A 20234-nucleotide genomic window follows, 5' to 3' on the forward strand; every position below is an offset into this window, starting at 1 on the left:
CCCCTAATATTTCATTATTTCTCAGTACCATTATTAGAGGGACAGAGGAGGAATACATCCATTGACCATTTTGTTTCTCTGGAAGTCTGAGCAATAATACCGTTTTATTTGTAAAATTGAATCATTACCCATACTTTTAAAGGGCTTTCTACTTTTAAAATGTATTCAATCGTTGCTTGCCATTTTTATAAAGACCAAAATGGAAAAAAATTTCAGAATCACAGGATGATTATAGCCACGTATGCATCACTTCAGGCAAGCTGAGCCTCTCCTGTTTAAGTAGTGAAACCACTCATATGCCCTGTGGCAGCCTACCACTCCTCTCCACTCTCCACTTCTCCAGTGTAAAGTAGCCCTGATACTTTCCTAAGCAGCCCCTCCTACAGAGCACCTGCCAGAGTTTAGCCTCTGAAGACTGCTGATGGTGAAGGCTCTGGCCCTAACTAGCTTCATAAAAATCTTTCTCTGCTAGCAAGGGTCCCAAACACTTTGATTTCTGGAATTTGTCATTATGCTGTGTTTGAAATTCTTATCCTACAATTCCCCTTTAGTTGCAGTCCTGAAGTATATGCCTTGTCTCCTCCATGATTTCTGCCTTGAGCATTGGATCCTGCAGTGTTGAAAGACATCTTTTTATTATGATCCACAACTAAAAACTCCCTTTTTGCTTTAAAAAACCAAAGGCTGCCTGCATGGCATCATTTTGGGGGTTGCTAAGCTTGTATGTTTTTCTAACACTTCACATTAAATAATAGTTTTACTGAACAGTTCTTGAAATTCTGATAAATAATGTTAAATCAGTGTTGAACAAAATGTGCAATGCATATTAGAGAGGGGATGCATTCTTATGCAGGGACATGGGTATATATGTGAAATATGCCAGTATACAACCCACCATTGATGCCAGGACTGGAAGGATTGCTGAAGATAAACTGGCTATCCTGCTGTTATGATCATCAGTGTTGGTCTTTGCAGCCAGCATCACTTTAGGCAGTGGCTAATATTACCCCTGCCAAAATGGACAGCATTTGTCAGTCTAAGTTAAAGACAAAGCTATTCTGGGTTGATTAAGAAAGCCAGGTGTATTAATCTCCTTTGATGTTTTAAAAACAACTGACAGAATTGTTGAGAGACTTTTGAAAATATTAAGGGAAATCCGTTTCATCTTCTAGGTATGATGACTTATTTTGAAAGCAGTGTCTGGGACATGAGTATGTAATCATCCATTTTCCATTCATTCGTGCAATATTTGGTATGTGTCTGGTGCTGGGAATAATGCAAACAAAAATAATTCCAATAATATCCACTCACCAGGAGCTCATAGATGGGCATAATACAGTTATATCACTCAATGCAACCAGATCTGTTTTTCCAAACTTACTCATCTTTAATAAAAGAAACAATGAAGTAAAACATCTGCAACTTAAACTTATTGAATTCATTCAGTGCTCCTTTTTTGGAGGGAACAGTAGCAGCATTAGCATGTGGTTCTTTGAGTTGGATCAGGCTGCCCTCTGCAGACTCCGTTGTTAACTAAGAACAACCTTAATTTGGAGATCAGGAGATGATGGTATAGCAACCTGCCCCAGTGACTGCAGCTCCCCTTCTTTAGAGAATTCTATCTAGAAGAGGTGATACCCCATTAGCACACTAACGGGATCAACAAAGCAGATTAAATGAGATGATAGGGTGGGGTGGAAATTTGGAGGGAATGGGAATAAACTGGTCAAAACTTTCTAAGGTAACTAGGCTACTAAGGCCTAGGGCAGTGGTTCACAAACTTTGCACATCAGAATCACATGGGGAATTTGCTTATTACTGCTTTCAGAGATTGTGATTTAATTGGTCTTGGCTGAGGCTGGGGATAGGATTCTGAAAGATTCTAACATGAGAGAAGTTGGGAACCAGCTCCAGGGGGCAGGACTCTTTAAGAATCAAACTAATTGTATTTTGCTAAGAACCATTTGAGAATGATACACTGTTGGTCACACTGAAACCCAGAGAATATTGGAGTTGAAAGGGAACTGAGATCATTAGTCCAGCGATTGTACAGGGGCAAATCTTAGGTCATTTATGGCTCCCAGATCTGTTTAGCCTGCATAATGTTCTAAAAGACTTGAGAGCATTCACATAAAAATCTGGATGTTTAGTTTCTTTGAAAAATCAGATCTGACAACTCTGGACCTGCAGAGCAGCAAGAGGCCAGCACTCAGCAGCAGTGTAGTCCCTTATTCAGGTACGTGCTCTCCAGTTTGCCACTCAGCACCAGCCTGACCCTCGTGGGCATTTGATTTGGTCCAATTGACTCCTGCCTTCTACAAAACTAAAAACTAACTTTCTGCAACTTTCACGCACTGCTCCCAGCTCTGCAGCACAAAGGAAACTCCTTCCTTCTTCTGCATGAAGGGGCTTCAACTTCTCAAGGGCAGGATTCTTGTTTTCTCTCTGAACGTTCTCCTCCAGCTGAATACCCCTAGTTCCTTCAAGTATTCCCTGTGTGACACACGTTCTGGACTCCTCACCATCCTGGTCCCTTTGTCTGGATATATATCCTCCTTAAAAAATGTGGTACCCAGAGTGAAATGCAGCATTTGCATTGAGGTCTTCTGACCATGGCTGTGACACTTCTATTGATAAAATCTGAAACACCACTAATTTTTATCAGTGTCATCCCATGGCTGGTTCATGTCAAGCCTGTGTCCAACTGAAGTCCCTCCCCTAAGTTTTTTTGATATAAAATGATAAGCCAGTTTTCTCTACCCCAAATTTATACACACTATTTATAATTTAAATGAAGATGCTACATTTATGACCTGTTTAATTTCATCTTCATGGTGCCACTCTGGAACTGTTTTGAGTTGTAATTGTCTTCTATTACATCAGCAATGTTGGGTTGCTCCACTCTCAAATCTTTCTGATGCCTTCATTCAAACTGCTGATTTAAAAAATAAAGTTGAATAAGAGCCCTGTGAAATATCAATAGAGGCCAAAATCACACATTCATTAATCAACAGTTTGTTTAAATACCTGAATAGATGTCCATGTACTATACCATCAAGGCCATATTTTTCTTATCCATGAGGCTGTTGAGAAACCCTTTCAGGAACTGATTTATACTGTATTCCATTCATCTCACCTAGTAATGTAACAGCCCTATCTCAGGAGGATCTAGGTTAGTGCTTTCCCCAGTTTTGAAAATCAGAACACTAGAAGACAGCAGCTATTTCCTGCTGAAGGCTATCTGGCTACTTTAGGGTATGCCAATCTATCCCTTTGAATCTTTACGTGATGGAAGTGAAGTTGAGACCATAAAGAATTTCTACATAGGCAGAATCCAGGACTCAGGAAGTCAAGGAGACAAAGATTATGCATGTAGAACCAACAGCTTGTCAACATTTAAGAATCCTGAGACAGAGGCTGTTAAGAAGCAAATGACAGACAATTCTTTCTCTACATTAAATCCGATTTTCAACACAAAAAGTAATGGATTTAAAAAGGAACCTTTAGCATAACCATACTTAATGACTTTCTTGATTCAGTGACTGTCCCAAAAACAGGCAAACAATTTAAATAACTTGATCAATTTGGAAACCACTTGGTATACCAAGGTCATCCTCTCAGAAAAGTTCAAGTTCTTGTGTTCTCTGATGATAATCTCTCAGAAGCACAGTTTCAGTCCTAGGAAGCTGATCGTTGAGAATTATTTTGGGACTCTTCGGAGTTCACTCATGAGCCAAAGGGCAGCACTGAGAACAGCCAGGGAGCCTGACTGGTGAGTGGCAGCCAAAGGAGTTGGGACGTACATCAGCAGAGTGCTAATGCCCAAGCCCACCTGTTACAAAGGAAAGAAAGCAGTAAGCCAAGTAGGAACCACATATGCAGAGCTGAAATGACTGGCATGGATAACCAGATACACAAATCCTCCACATTCTCCCATCAGAACATTAAAACATATATTGTTAAATTTCACAAGTAGACTTAAAACAAAGGAAATTCAAACAAATTAGATAAAGCTAAAATTCCTTTTAATTATCCTTCATCTAGCCCAGTTCTCCTCCCCAAAGCTAGCCACTGTTATCAGTTTCTACACACCTATACTTTTGTATACATGTTTATAGAAAAACAACTTGGTGCTTTTAAAAAAATATATTGTTCTGTCACTTGCTTTTCTCCACTTAATGTATGTCTTGAGATCTTATTATTTTAAACTACAGTACAGTATTCCACAGTATGGATATACCATAGATGTTTATTTAGGCTGTTTCCAATTTTTCACTATCACAGTAATTCCACAATGAATTTCCTTGGACAGAGCAGGCATTAATAAGTCAATATGCTTGATGAAAGGATTAAACATTTAACACTTCAAAAGATATTGCCAAACGCCAACTAAAAAGAGCTATACCAACTCATGCTCTCGCTAAGAATATACAAAGGTATCCATTTTCCTATACCCATGCCAACATCTGCTTACCTTTTTTTTTCATTTTTTTCCAATCTTGACAGGTACAAAATGGCACACATTGCTTTAATTTGTTCCTCTCTGATCATAGGTGAGGCTAAACAGCTTTTCATATTTATTGGCCATTCATCATTCCTCTTGTGAGAATTGTGTATCAATATCCTTTACTTATTTTCTGGTTGTTAACCTTTTAGTCTACTATAAATATTGAAAATATTTTCTCCTAGTCTGTCACCTTTCTTCCTAAATTTTGTTTTGAGGACACCTTCAGAACAAAAAGAAGTGGTTTATACCTGTGTGTAAGCCAAAGCTAGCAGAGTCACTGCTGCTATCTTGGTCCTTCGAGGAAGGGGAATTCTCCGGGAGAGGAAGTAGAGTGCTGTAATGGCAGCAACTGAAGTGATTCCCTGCAGGGAGGAAAGTGTCTCATCAAGTGCCAGGAAGAAATGTCCCACCCTCCTGGTTTCTGCTCACCTTACAGGTAACTCCACCAGATCCACTGAATAACCACTAAGCACTTTCCCCTCCCAGGCAGAGGACCACCTGATTACTCCTCCTCAGCTTCTTCCACGCTCCTCTTCTGTTTGCCACTTCAATGCCAGCCAGGCATGGCTCCACCTAAAGTTTCTGCACGTACCACTTTATACACACTCAGCAATCTTATCCACCTTCCAATGTGGGTGTCCCCCACGTGTGGCCCTCGGTTTTTAAATTATTCTTTTCATCCTTATCCCTAATTTTATCTCTACTCCAATCCTGTATTTTTAAAACAGGGCTAACACCAGCACACGAGGGTTATTGTTTCCCTGGGCTGTGACTAGAGGAGGTGGTGGTGCTGCCAGCTAGGGCTAAAAATGATCTGAAGTCTCCTTTTCATTTCCACCTCTTCAGAAAGAGTCTGCAGCTGGCAGGAAGGTTTCCATCCCCCTTCCATGATGTCAAGCAGAATGTTTTTCTATCATTTTCTATACCAATTTCATTTCTTTTCCTTTTCAGAGCTGTCCACGATGACAATTTCAACCAGACCTGACTTATTCCAAAATGCTGTGTGGCAGTGGGGACTGAGCCCACACAAGGTAACTTGCCCAAGCCCCAGCATTCCATCTGGATATGAGGCCCCTGGGCCTCTCTCTGGGTGCACTACTATCATCTCACACTCAACGTACCTCAGTCTGATGACATCCTCTGTCTCTAGCTCAACACTCATTCCAACAGTCCCATTTCTGCTGGTGTGTTTTAAACATGCCACAGAAGAAACTCTAGGATCTCCTTTGATCCTTCCTTACCTTTATTCCTGCAGCCAGTCTTCTATTCCCTACAACCTCTCTCAGATTCACCAAGCTTCTCAATCCCAGTCCCACCATTAAGCCCTGAACCCCATCATTCTCACGGCATTACTACAATAGCACTACTGCTTCTCCCGGGTCTCCTTGCTGCTGATCTTTCCCTGCTCCAATTTATCGTGCCCAGGCCACCAAGCTGATCTTATAGCAGCCCCTTAATAAATATTAGCTTAAATAAAATGAGTATTTATGATGCTCTTAGCTTCCTGGGGTCTTGGTTCAGCCCTGACAGCTGTGTGTTCAGCAACCACTGTCTTTGTACTCTCTTCTCTACTCGGCCTCAGTTTTGCTAAAATGACTCTCCTATGCATGTGCAGGATTGAGGGGAGTTAATCATTTGCCAGATGATAAAAGGCATATTTGAACTTTTAGAAGGTGGCAGTATCCTGAAAGTCAGAATTTGGCTAGAGGGGTGTGGGTAATTAAGACAAAAACGTCACATCAGAAAACTGGTACTAAATTTCTTCTAAAAAGAAAAGGAAATCTAATTCCCACTCTACCATCTCAGCGTTGCCATCAGTGCTTCAGACACCGCAGAGCCTGTAAGAGGCTCCCTGTCCTTAGTAGCCAGTAACCACCAGCCAGACTTACCAGAATCCGGTGATCAAACTGCACCGTGGTGGGATTCTCGAAAACATTCCGCAGGAGAGGGGAGAAGGTAAAGAGATCCTCTGGGATCCAAGATTCTCCCATCTTGGGGAAGGAGTTGTAAACAAGCCCAGCATCCAGCCCTGCCACAAAAGCCCCTGTATTCCAAGGTAAAAAGTATTTATTAAAATGAAAGAAAGAAGAGATCAAAGATCAAATACTAGTTCTGACATAGAAAATGTTTATTATCCCAGAGTTAGACAAAAGGAATAGTCAGAGAATAGAAAGATCAATAGCACAGGTTCTCAAACAGGGAATATATATCACAATCACCATGGAAACTTAAAAAAAAAAAAAAAAACCCCTGCATCCTTACCTATTCCCACCCCAAGATTCTGGGATGCCTCCCCTAGAGGGGTGGACTAGAAGCTCTAGAGGAGGCATATTAGTTTAGAAAAGTTCCCTTAGTGATTGTGATGTCCTGCTTACCTCCCCAACTGAGAACTACTCATCTATTCTGGAACTAGTTAATTTACTCCTTCACTTCCTCAAGTCTCCACTCAAATGTCACCTTATCAAAGAGATCTCCCCAGTTATCCTATACTGCATAAGATAGCCCTCCCCCAGCCCACCTCTATCCCCTTATCTTGCTTTATTTTTCTTTGAAGCACCAAACATTATCTGACATGTTATGTTTTGTTGTTTATTATCTGTCTTCCTCAAGTGCTCAAAAAAATCTTATAAACTAAATCCTGGGTAAATACACAAAGAATATATCCATGAATTCAATGGATAACTGATCCATTAGTTATGATCAAAGATTCAGGTTTGTTAAGTCACATTCCTTATTTTTATAAATGGCATTTATAAAGTCAAAATTCATGTTCTTCCACCAAAAAAAGGGGAGGAGGTTTGGGTGGATCACTGGTTTGATGGTTTTATTTAGAGCTGTGCTGTCCAATCAAACTTTCTAAGATGATGGAAATGTTCTATATCTGTCATCCATCCAGTACAGTGGCTGCTAGCCACCCACGTGGCTACTGAGCACTTGAAATGTGGCTAATGTGAATGAGAAACTAAACTTTAAATTTTATTTACTTTTAAGTAACTTAAGTTTAAATAGTCACATGAGGCTACTGATAATTGTATAGGGCAGTTCCAGAGTAAGAGAGGTAGAGGTGTAATTTGAAGAATGATAAAGATCTGTGTTAGTCTCTTTGCCCCAGTAAACTCCCCATCTAAGGCCATCTTTGAGGACAGGCTTTTGTTGGACCCATCTTGGTGTAGTGTAATAATAACAATAATGTCGGGACTTCCCTGGTGGCACAGTGGTTAAGAATTCGCCTGCCAATGCAGGGGACACGGGTTCAATCCCTGCTCCAGGAAGGTCCAACATGCTGCGGAGCAACTAAGCCTGTGAGCCACAACTGCTGAAGCCCACGCGCCCTACAGCCTGCACACCGCAACTACTGAAGTCCACGCACTCTAGGGCCCATGTGCTGCAACTACTGAAGCCCGCATACCGATAGCCCATGCTCTGCAACAAGAGAAGCCACTGCAATAAGAAGCCCACGCATCGCAATGAAGAGTAGCCCCTGCTCGCTGCAACTAGAGAAAGCCCACGCACAGCAACAGAGACCCAACGCAGCCAAAAATAATAATAATAATAACAATAATGTATATATGATAACAACAGCTAACACTTACATAGCCTTTGCTACATGTGAGGTGCTAAGCACTTCACATATATTACTCAAACTATTATCATCTTCCCCAGTTTATAGATGAGGTCATGAAGCCCAGAGAGGTTACATAGCTTGTCCAAGGTCATGTAGTTCACAAGTGGTAAAGCCAGGATTTGAACCTAGACAGTCTGGACCCAGGTAGATACTCAATATTTTTGTTCAACCAACTGGAAAGCAGGATTTGGGGAAGGGAGGAAGGAATAAAAAGAGGATGAAGATGGTGGTATATGACAGAGGCAGGTATGAAAAGGAAATATAAAGATACAGGAGGAAAGCATTAGGCAAGAAATCCCACCTGAATGTGGAATGAAGCTAGGCCATATTTGATAAGAAGAGTCCTACCTGAGAGAGCCGTAAGGAACACCAGGCCTGCAGTTCCATGAGCAAATCGTCTCAACCTCAGGAGTTGACGCGTTTCAGGCAACTAAATAAGAAAAGAAAATCGCACAGATAAACTGAATGCAGGAACTATGAAAGGCAGCAGAGATCTCCAAGGCCAAACCCCAGAGACAATCTGAGGTCAGATCTTCTCTGACCCCTAGACTAGGTTCAGTACTCCCAGCAGATATTCTATTTTATTCTATCTAAATTTTATTAAATTTATACACTTACTATTTGTCTTCCCTGCTATCTTGTAAGTTTTGTGAAGGCAGGAACTGCCATCTGACTTGCTTATTATAGTAATCCTAGCCCGTAGTTGGCATATAGGTATTCAATATATATCTGTTCAGTAACTGAATGATCTGCATTGTTCACGGGAAAACACTTCACCATGGTTAAAGTGATGTGACTTAAGGTACAGAACTGGATTTTCATGCTGTGTGTAATAATTCATGTTTAGCAAATATAATCAGAATCGAAACTACATAAAATGCCTAGAGTAGATTCTTGCATTTAGTGTTTTGGGTAAAGCCAAAATTTGTTTTTATTTTTACTGTAGCCAACTTGTGATAATAATCAGTGAATCAACAAATATTTAGTAAGAACTTTATACACAGATAACCATAAAGATACAAAGGAAAGTCAGAGTGCTGCCCTCAAATGATTTACAATCTAGTATGTGAAGAGTTAGGCATCATTACTAAGATTTTGTAGGACGGTGTATCAGCACTGTCCACTGGAATTTTCTGTGATGATGGAAATGTTCTGTTATCTGTGCTGGCCAATATGTGGCTAATGAGGATCTAAAATAAGGCTAGAGCAACTGAAAATTTTTTTAAAAGTTAATTTTATTTAAAGTTTAAGTAGATAACAAGTTTGTTTATATAAAGTTAATTTTATTTAATTTTAATTAGAATTTAAATAGCCACGTGTGGCTAGCAGCTACTGTGCTGGACAGCACAGTTCTACGTGGTTGACTAGCATCTCAAATCCTTTCTGTAATTAGTGCAGAATATAAATAAACAAAAAGAGAAAAACAATAATTAAAAAGTCATTGGTAACCTTTAAGAGTACCATTCGGTAGAGAGTATTTAGGAGAGTATGGGCATGTGTATAAGTGTGGAGGTGAATGTGTGGCTGGGTATATATAGGGGTGGGTGGGGAAGCCAGATGACAAGAACTGGAAAACAAGAATGGGTTGTCAGGATGTATAGCTACAGATGTACTCAATTCACTTTAGAAGTCTGCCTTTGAAAGTAAGAGGAACAGGAACTACTCAGGTGTGGATTATCTACTATACCAATGTTTCAGCCCCACCTGGCTTCCCTGTGGGATGACTGCCAAGTCAACATCTCCTGTCCTTATTGGGATCCAGACCACTGGCTCCAAGTACCTACTGGATGATTCTATTTAAAAGTCCTACTATCATCCTAAACTTCACTCCATGAACAGGTTATCCAGGCCAACCATGACTTTAATACCTAAAATAATACTCATTTTAAAAATACCTAGTGTTTTCCTTTAATCAGCATACAGAGAAAATACTTTTAAGCAAGATCACTACGGTTTACTATTTTGTTAGAGTTGCTGAATGGTAGGGTCCCCACATAAAGAACAAACAACTCAACGTCACTCTTGCACACCACTAAAGGTCTACAAATAGCTCTCGTTCTGGTCTTCCTCACCTCTCCATCCATCATCCCTCTGGGAGTCAGAAGTAAAGTGGTTGGGGTATCTCTTGTTGGTACTCTTTCCTTTTTCTAAAATTCATCTTTTCATCTTTCTTGATAGGCAATGCTGACAAAATATTTGGCACCTATACTAATTCTCCTTTGAATAAGCTGCTGCAGCCCAAAAGAATAATTGCAGTTTTTACTTTGCCGTCCCAAAGCTATCCAGAGTCCCAAAGTTCAGTGTTTCTCTAAACTTTGGTTATATCTAGCTTCTGGTAAAACTGATAGGTGTTACTAAGGGAATGCATGCATTTTGACAAATAACTTCCCATTAGTACCAGAATTTCCATTTCTCTGACCCTGTCAGCATCTGTACAGATGTGGTAAACAATACAGACTGACTTCACCTTGTGCTGAGGTAGCAGCAGCGAGAACGAGGTCCACAAGCTGGCGCAATAAAGCACAAGGGCCGATCCCAGGTGGGCGGCAAGGCGGTACTGACTGACCCGAGGGATGTCATGGGAATCTGGTTTCTCTGCTAAGCCACTTTTCACCATATACCATCCCAACAGGCCCTGCAACCAAAAAGAGAAGAGGCAAACAAAACAAGGTTGAAGCTGTTTATTCAACTTTACTCTCTGAGAAAGTGAGTACTCCCACCTAACTCCTCCTTTCCATACCCTCCCATATCCCCAGTATCCCAGGAATTGAGACCTACCCAATTTCCACATACAGCACCAAAAATACTACACCACTGTTTAGAATAACATTTTATTGAAGTAGAAGCCAAATATAGAAAAGTACACAAAAGTGTATTTGGGCAAAAGCTTACAAATACTTGGCATAATTTAACATTATGTAAACCAGTGAAATATGAAAGTAAAAAGACAGCTGATTTTACAAAAACTAGATGCTTTGGAGAAACCTGACAAAGATAACTGCTTAAAAACAATTACTGTCATGTTAGGTGGAAAAAGACAATTCTAAAGGTTTGGGGGAAGTCATAAAAATCTATAAGGCTTTTCAGGCAAATTGGTTTGAAAGTGTCTAAATTTCTACTCCTCTTTTAAAAAAATGGTAATGAAAGTACATGTTTAAGTTGAAAAGTTTAAGGTATGTATTATTATTCTATGATCCCCTGTTTTAACTGACTTTTTCAAGTAACCAAACAACTGTCATTTCTAGTCATATCAGATAAGGTACCCTTTCACCCTGACTCTCCCCAGCCAATAATCATGTTAAAGAGATGGGAGAATCCCACCTTTTCTAAATATATACTCCTCAGGAAGTCTTTTTGGGTATTTCTTTCCCCCTTCAAGACTACCCTAGATGTTCTAATTATTGTGATTTCATCTGCACAGGACACTGGAAGATGAGGGAGTGTACAGTGTGATTTGCCAGCCCTCACTTTCCTCCTCTTGCCATCTTCAAATTTTTGCCTCCCTGGAAGTCTATCTTAAGTAGGTTTTATTTTTCTTTTTAATTCTGAAACAAACTTTCACTTTGTTTCACCAATCCTCCCTAGTTTCTATTAGATTTTTATTAATGTCTAACTCTTTATTATCTTTTTCTATCGCCTTTATTTTGTCTCTTACAGCTCCCTCCTTAATTCCTTTTCATTGGTTCGTATTCTTACCACTTTGAGTTAAATCAACCAATTAGCTTCCTCCTGATCAAATTTTGGTATTTCTTTGATGCTCTGAGACTCTCCCTTAGGGCCTGTATACCTTGACCCAAATACTCACATGTGTCTTCTCTAACATTCCTTTCCTTGGCTCTCAGGCTTCCCTAACCCCTTAAATGTGGGAGTCATTCAAAGCTCTTTTCCTTAAGAAAAGAGAGAAGTTCAACTTCTATAATTTTAATCACCATTTATACTTTCAGCTCTCAGCTACATCTGTATTCTAAGATTCTTTATCCCACAGAATGTTTCTCTCTTCTGGAATTTCCCTATTTGCTTCTATAGCCATTCTAGTATAGGGATCCCACTTCCCCATAGAGCAGGCAAGTTAGAAAAAGGGAGGATACAAGAACCCAGGAAGAAAGCCATAATGGAAAAGAAACTCTAATTCTTGTGACATAAAAACATATTTACTGAGTGCTTACTGATTCCATGCACTACTCTAAGCACTTTACATGCATGATCTCACTTAATATTCATAGAACCTAAGTGGTAGGTTCTATTATTGTCCCCATTTACAGGTAAGGAAAGCACAGCCTACAGAGGTTAGACAACATGCCCTACTAAGTGACAGAGCTAGGCCTTGAAACCAGGCCTGTGACACTAAAATCCATGCTCTTACCCACTCTGTTACACTGTTTCAAAGATTACTTCATTAAAAACAATGCCAACTTGGAGGCTCCTGAGAACATCTCTGGTTTCCCAAACTTGAGTAAATCTCACCTGGAAGCAAACTAAACCACAGAGGGCAAGAACACGTCCTTTCAGGCCATGCGTGAGCCAGCCCTTTCTCCAAAAGTAGGCAGCAGGCAGGATGTATGCGAGGCCTACAAGGCGACCCCACATTCGGTGTGAGTACTCCATGTACCAGATGAACTTGAATTCTGCCAGTGTCATATCATGATTCAAGCTGGGTCAAAAATAAGAAAGAGAAAAAAGTTCATCTAATTTTTATTTCCTGACAGAATGCAGGAACATTCTCGGTTTTAAAGCTTGACTGGTCTGCCCTCTTCCTCATCAGCCACCTCAGAATCACTTTGGAATTGGAGGTTTAGCGTAGGGAGCTCGCTAAACATAACTGAACCAAATATCGAAAAATCGTGGAACCTAAACATTCTGAAATGTTTAAATAAGCAAAAGATTGCGTGGGCCCACTGGGAAGTTTACCCGATTTTCTATAATACTTACATTTTAAATTCTGGAAACTGCTGATATTTTTGGAATTCTGCTTCCCATTCTTCTTGGCTTGTAGGTGGCTTCATCCCCTTTATTAAATGCCAATCTACCATTGAGAGGCCAGACTCTGTCAACCTTAAGATAGGAAAGAAATCTGAGTGTATTAAACTTGAGTGTGTATATGTGTATGCACCACACTGGATTATTCATAAATGGTTTACAGCAGCAAGTGGATCTGAACTTGACCCCTATAAAGGTAAACACATCGTTTCATCGTTTCCTCTTTTGACAACTTGCTCTCTTCTTACTGCTTAGAATTTTGTCAGAAGCAGCTATCAGGTACAAATTTCTTTACTCCTTGTACTATTTCATTAAACTCTCCTTACTTCTTTCACTAGCATTCCTTAACAGATAAAACCAACCCTTAGACGAAAGAAATGTGTCCTAAATGCATAACCAATATTATTTTATTTTTTTAATTAATTAATTTTTTGGCTGCGCTGGGTCTTCGTTGCTGCATGCGGGCTTTTTCTAGTTGCAGTGAGCGGGGGCTACTCTTGGTTGCAGTGCGCGGGCTTCCATTGCGGAGGCTTCTCTTGTTGCGGAGCATGGGCTCTAGGCGCGCAAGCTTAGTAGTTGTGGCATGCAGGCTCAGTAGTCGTGGCTTGCAGGCTCTAGAGTGCAGGCTCAGTAGTTGTGGCACATGGGCTTAGTTGCTCCACGGCATGTGGGATCTTCCCGGACCAGGGCTCGAACCTGTGCCCCCTGCATTGGCAGGCAGATTCTTAACCACTGCACCACCAGGGAAGCCCCAACCAATATCATTTACACAGGGAGAAGAGACTGCTACAGATACAAATCGGTTTAGGTTATTGAGTGAATTTAAAGACAATACAACTCAAATTTGTTGCAGTTTCCCATAACAGCCTATATAACACATAGGTATTTTGAAATAAGGGCACAGGGAATGTGGAGAGAATTTGAGGAACACATACTTTATTAACACTATAAAGTATTTTCACCAAAAGGGGTCAGGATTCCAAAAGTAAAAAAGCTGATTTCTGCTCTGAGGCAGGAAATGTACACGACAAACCTGGAACATCTTAACAGAAAACAAGGAATCAAAGGTTACTAGGGTCCTGTCAAAAAGGCTCTGGAGCCAGTCTGAAGAGGTTCCCACTGACTAAAGATGGGACAATTTGGGCAAATCTCAGTACAACGGATTGAAACATATCAAATATATTTAAAACTAGGAGCTCCTAATACTTAAAAACTCACTTTATTGGTCACCTTCGGAGAGTGCTTCGGAACCAATTTCTTATTTTGAAAATTGGTAAATAAAAGGAAAGGAATCAAGTGTTTATCTTGCCTTTCCTAATACATTGTACCTTAGGATAACCAAATTGCTGATGAAAGTTTCTCTTTATAGTTGAGCTAATAAAATACCTATTACAATTGTGCAACTCTAGTGAAATAATGTATTTAGGCAATGATCATCAATGGCTGTTGACATCTCTAATAGACACCAGATATTTATGAATGTTCTAATAACCTATGAAGTATTTTGCCCCCTGCCCCCCAACCTGAATCTGATCAAGCAACAAGTGGTTTACAGGAAATACAGGGGACAATGGAACATGTTAAATAACATAAGTATGCAATCAGCAAAATCTAGACTGTGAGAAAATCCAAAAGGACAAATGACTTGGGTTTCTTCTACAACAAAAAAACTGCAAAGGGGGTGGGAGAGGTGGAGGGAGTAGAATCCAAATCTATAAAATCTCTTTATAGATTTAAAGAGACCTAACAGGCATGCATAGGAACCAACGGAGAGGTATGGAACTTATCTGCACTTAATTCAAACAAACTGTACAAAAATTTTTGTGACAAATTTGAACTCTGATTGTAGGGGGAAATTATACACAAACAATGCACAGCTAACAGGTAAGACCTGAACCAGTCTTTATGAAGGGCTTCTACTAGTAAAACCCTAAACCGTTCTAGGGCTGGGCAAGCCATCAGACCTTTTCCCTCTGTAGGCCTCAGTTTCTGCATACGTAAAATGAGGGAGCTAGATGAAATGATTTCTAAGGTCCCTTCCCCCTCCGTCATCCTGCACTTTAATGATGACTCTAATAGCTGACTCACTATGAACAAACTACTCACCTAGTTACTCCACCAAGAATAACTGCTCCAGCCACTGTTCCACTGCAGACCAGGAGCCATCGGCCCACCACCCGCTCAGCAGCTTTTGAAGGATGGGACACTGTACCCCTTCCAGGTTGCAAAGCTACTTCAGAGATGGTGCTGTATTGCCCTGGCCTCAAGGGGCGCCTGATCCCACAGCTGCAACCACACTAAGGATCAAGACAGACAAATTACAACTGGAGAAAGAGGGAAAGGCTTCACTCCACTGCTACTCACACTCAATCTCTGTCTGGTGTGGAGTACCCTGAATGGCCCCATTTCCACTGCTACTGCCCGGCTAAATCATCATCTCTTATCTGGACTACATCCACTCCCAACTGCCTCCAATCCATCCCCACACCACCTGAACCTTCTGGTCTCTGCATATTTCCCCCAGACTTAACTCTACACCTAAATATGGATTATTTTATTTCTCCTATGGGTCTTTTTTTTTTTTGCTGTACGCGGGCCTCTCACTGTTGTGGCCTCTCCCGTTGCGGAGCACAGGCTCCGGACGCGCAGGCTCAGCGGCCATGGCTCACGGGCCCAGCCGCTCCACGGCATGTGGGATCTTCCCGGACCAGGGCACGAACCCGTGTCCCCTGCATCGGCAGGCGGACTCCCAACCATTGAGCCACCAAGGAAGCCCTCTCCTATGGGTCTTTAAATATGATTTTTCTCTGACCGGGGCACTACTGGTTCCCTGACTGATAATACCTACTGCAGATCTCAGCTTAGATGTCACCTCCTCTAGGAAGTATTCCCAGAGTCCCCCACATCTGCAACAGGTCACTCTCCCAGCACACTATACCTCTCCATCACACACTGTAATGTACCATTCAGTACACAGAGGTTTGTCTCCATCTCCCACTAAGCTATGAGCTGTGGGACAGCAATGTCTAGTCAGTCTGGCTCTTTCCCTCTTGAACACTTCGTTTCAAACACAGTCCCCTTACATAACAAGACCTTAATAAAGATTTGACAAATCAGTTACAAATGAATGAACTGTGACTTCCTCTAAGGCAGGAAGCTTTTGGTATTTTATCTTTTCCTTCCCAGTTCCTAACGCATATTAATCACGCAATAATTATTAGTTCAGCAAATAAACGCCCTCTCCTGACTCTATCCCTAAAAGTCCAAACACCCATGTTTTCCCTATCCTGCTTCTAATTAACTAAGTAACTTTAGACAAGTTAAGCCTCAATTTACTTTTCTCTGTAGAATGGGGTTATAGTCCCTAACCTGACTATCCGGGAGCTTTGAGCAAAAATCAAATATATGGGTAAAAATCACTGAGCTTTTACTATGTGCTAAGCCTCTATGTATATTAAATTATTTAATGCAACAACCCTTATGAAGTAGGTGCTATTATCCCCATTTTGCAGATGAATAAATTGAGGCACAGAAAGGTTACCCAACTTGGCTAATAGCCCACAGCTACTAAGTGGTAAGTCCAGATCCGAACTCAGGGGCCCTAGACATAAGTAAATGCGTCGTGAACTCCAAGGAGCTACGGAAACGTGACATGTGAGAATTATTCTCTCTGTACTGGCCCTTTCACCCCATGCCAGCTTCCGCGACTCAGTCCGCTGCTGTGCGGTACCTGTGTTCTAGGCGCCGCCCCAGGAATCAAGAGCCGGAGACACGGGCTCCCCATCACTGCCTTCAAGGGCAGAAAGAGTAATCGCTGCATACTATGAACAGTGCACAACTGCCACCTCCACACTCCTGCACTCCCTGGTCTCCTTTCTCCGCCACCGACTGGAGAAGCACTACCGGGTCACGCAGAACGAGCCCCTCCTTTTCAGAAGGCCGGGGCGAGCAGTGACTGCGCCTGCGCTAGCTCCTGGGCTTTCGCGGGGGCTGCTGGGCCGTGGAAATCGGGGACGCGCTGGGGTGTGCGCAGCCGTGAGGACGCGCCTGTCTGCTTGCGCGCGCTGGAACCCGGACTCTTGAGTGGAAACCGAAGGCGCACGTGGGAGGAACGCGTGGAGCATGAAGAGGCAGGGAGCCTCGTCCGGGCGGAAGCGAGCGCGGATACCGTCCGGGAAGGCGGGTGCGGAAGGGGGCGGGGAGGGGGCGGTCGGTCGACTTCGCTCCCGGGTGAGGGCTGGGCCCGGCGGTGGTTCTGGCCAGTGGATTAATCGGGATTTCCCTGGAAGTACTTTCCTCTCTCCTCTCAGCACCCCCCTCCCCTTCGCCCCCGTTTGGTATATTCTGTCATTCCGGCTTTAAACGTGTGGAAACCCGGGGGCTGGCGGCGAGAGTGGCCCGGCTTTGGAGCCAGATATGTAGGTTCGAATCCCGTCGCCACCACATCTCGTCGTGCGACCGTATTCAAGTTGGTTAACTTCTCTCCGCCTCGCTTTTCCCTTCTCCACTGAGGATACCAGTACGCCCTCACGGCACCGCTGTGATGGTTCAGTGTCGAGCGCTGAGCTCAGTGCCAAACCTGTGGGGACCGCTTAATAGCCTGTAGCTTCTACGGCGGGGTCGAGGATTGTCCCTAAAGCCACACCCCTCCCAAGTGGCAGAGCTTAGCTGCCCCAAGCCCGGAGTTCTTCCTAACGGGCCAGGGTGCGCTGGCATGGCAGGTATTAGGGAATTTGGCAGGTCCGTCCTCCGTAAACTCTTGGTTCCTCCAAACTAGCAGTTCTCAAACTTTTTAATCTCAAGACCCCTTGGCCCTCTTAAAATTATTCAGACCCTCAAAGACCTTTTATTTATATAGGTTAAATCTATCGATATTGTCCACGTTAGAAATTAAAACAGGAAATTTTTTAAATTTATTTTTATTTTATCAGACAGGAATTTTAAAAATATTTATTAACTAGAAAAAACATAATAAACCCATTACATGTTAACATTTTTTATGAAAAAAATCACCGTTTTCCTGAGCAAACAAAAAATAGTGAGAATAGTGCCAATGTTTTTGTATTTTTGCAGATCTCTTTAACATCTGGCTAAATGGAATTCTCATACCTGCTTCTGCATTCAATCTGACAGGTCAAGTAGCCTCCCCAAAATTCCACTCCACTTGTGAGAGAATGAGAGTGAAAAAGGCAAAGTCTCAGTATTACTATGAAAATAATTTTCACTGTACGGACTCTGAAAGTGTGTTAGAGTGCCCTAGTTCAGAGTTAACTGGACTACCCCACTTTGAGAACTGCTGCTCCAAACAAATGTTCTCTTCTTTGATCCCTACAAATAACTTCCTTTTTTAGGACAATTGCCTTACTCTTTTTTTTTTAATTTTTATTTTATATTGGAGTAGAGTAGATTAACAATGTTGTGTTAGTTTCAGGTGTACAGCAGAGTGATTCAGCTATACATTTTCATGTATCCTTTTCAAATTCTTTTCCCATTTATGTTATTACAGAGTATTGAGCAGAGTTCCCTGTGCGATACAGTAGGTCCTGTTGGTTATCTATTTTAAATATAGCAGTGTGTACATGTCAATCCCAAATTTCCAGTCTGTCCCTCCCCCCCATCCTTCTCCCCTGGTAACTGTAAGTTTGTTCTGTAAGTGTGCATCCCCACCCTCTCCTGGCCAAGGTTGAGCCACAAGATTTTGGGATCTTAGTTCCCCTACCAGGTATTGAACCCGGGCCCTGGCAGTGAAAACGCCGAGTCCTAACCACTGGACTGCCAGGGAATTCCCACCAAGGTGTTTTCTTGTGTGAGGCAAATGGTACCCCTGCAGCACTGTTCAGTTAGATTGATCTGACAGCTGGTGTGGGTGGCTATCAGGAAAACCATGGAATTAATGCAGTGCTGTTGGTTAAGAGCACAGAGTGTCACTTAGCTCTTTCTGATAGTCTTCTCCTAAATAAATGAGGCAGTTACAGTTTGATGTTAGTGGATGATAGACTTTTGTTTTTCAAGTTGAAAATTGATTTTAAAAAAAAACTATAAAAGCAACATTGGGTAGAAAAATCAAGCAATATAGAAAAGTAAAAAGAAGAAAGTAAAAGTAACTTTAAATCTCACCACCTAGTAGTAACAGTTATCAGTATGTGGTGAACATTCTTTTAGGCATTAAGTATGCATTCAGTAGTTTTAATTTTTTTTAAAACAGTATGTGCTTAACTTACAGAAAAAATTCAAAACTCTGTTTTCATCACACTCTTTAGTGTAAATACATGAATTTTTATGAATTTATAAATATTCAGCCTTTAGTAAATCTTCGTGTGTCTATTGTGTACTGTGGTAGACAATGTACTTACTGTGGGTAATAATAAAGATTTCTCACATAAAGACTTTACTTAGGAAGTTTAGGTCAAGTAAGAGTGATCAGACATCTATCTACATAAATAATAATATGAGAAAATAATGTTTTAAAGAGATGAGTTAGTGCTTTAAAGAGGAACATATAGTTTATGAAGAGTTATTTGAGTTCAGAAAAGGGAGATACAATTTCCTACTTTGGGAGAGAGAAAATATCATGGAAATGTGATTTGACATGAACCTTGGAAGATTTTAGCATTCAAAGATAGAGCTGGAAGCACTGTGGATTGAGGAGATGGCATAACCAAGAGCAGGGATGGGGATCGGGGAATTTGAGGCATATAGAGGAAATAATGTGTAGTTAATTAATGACAACTAGTACTTTTTGTATACTTAGTGGGTACTATACACTTGAATGATCTCATTTTATCCTCACTACTCTGAGGTAGGTACTAAAACCTACTCTTTTATAGAAAACTTAGGCTAAGTAATTTGTCTAGAATCACACAAATCAGTTGTCTGGTCAGGATTTGAGATCCATCCCTGCTCTTAAATATACATACCTTATGAAGAAGTTTAAACATATTCTGCAGGTGTTGAGAAGCCATCGAAAGAATCTTGACCTGGAATGTGATGATGAGGTCTGTGTTTTAGGAAGATTAACTTGGCATTCAGTGTATATTTTTCTCAGTATAATTTCTTTTTTTTTAATTTAATTTATTTTTTTATACAGCAGGTTTTTATTAGTTATGTTTTATACATATTAGTGTA

At 41.2% G+C, this 20234-nt stretch overlaps 2 protein-coding genes across 13 annotated transcripts in view; one reads left to right on the plus strand and one right to left on the minus strand.

Moving 5' to 3' along the window:
• Window positions 1-1364: 1364 nt before the first annotated feature.
• On the minus strand, window positions 1365-17000 carry LOC132507360 (cytochrome c oxidase assembly protein COX15 homolog). Of its 5 annotated transcripts, none has more exons than XR_009536153.1 (10): window positions 16840-17000; window positions 15216-15406; window positions 13062-13184; window positions 12597-12783; window positions 10600-10767; window positions 8481-8562; window positions 6397-6551; window positions 4756-4869; window positions 3605-3832; window positions 1365-2935 (listed from the first exon to the last, which is right to left on the minus strand). XR_009536153.1 is itself a non-coding variant. In XM_060126627.1 (9 exons), exons 1-9 carry the CDS (start codon window positions 16927-16929, stop codon window positions 2924-2926), a joined length of 1122 nt encoding a protein of 373 aa, XP_059982610.1. In that variant the 5' UTR covers window positions 16930-17000; the 3' UTR covers window positions 1365-2923. The 5 variants fall into 5 exon arrangements, 3 of the variants coding, with proteins under 3 accessions (XP_059982610.1, XP_059982609.1, XP_059982611.1); XR_009536152.1 differs by having other exon boundaries at window positions 3028-3832; XM_060126627.1 differs by lacking the exon at window positions 3605-3832.
• Window positions 17001-17058: 58 nt separating this feature from the next.
• The window catches only part of CUTC (cutC copper transporter), a 42083-nt gene continuing 38907 nt past the window's right edge, over window positions 17059-20234 (plus strand). For 3 of the 8 annotated variants that reach the window (XR_009536155.1, XM_060126636.1, XM_060126629.1), the window contains exon 1: window positions 17059-17292. Coding sequence is in view for 5 of the 8 variants with exons in the window: in XM_060126636.1 (XP_059982619.1) it covers window positions 17232-17292 (61 nt within the window). In the remaining 3 variants the exon portion in view is untranslated. The remainder of the gene's footprint in view (window positions 17293-20234) is intronic. The other 5 variants (XR_009536154.1, XM_060126630.1, XM_060126631.1 and 2 more) reach the window with 4 other exon arrangements.

This window comes from Lagenorhynchus albirostris, chromosome 16 (genome assembly GCF_949774975.1).
Source record: "Lagenorhynchus albirostris chromosome 16, mLagAlb1.1, whole genome shotgun sequence".
Classification (NCBI taxonomy): Eukaryota; Metazoa; Chordata; class Mammalia; order Artiodactyla; family Delphinidae; genus Lagenorhynchus; species Lagenorhynchus albirostris.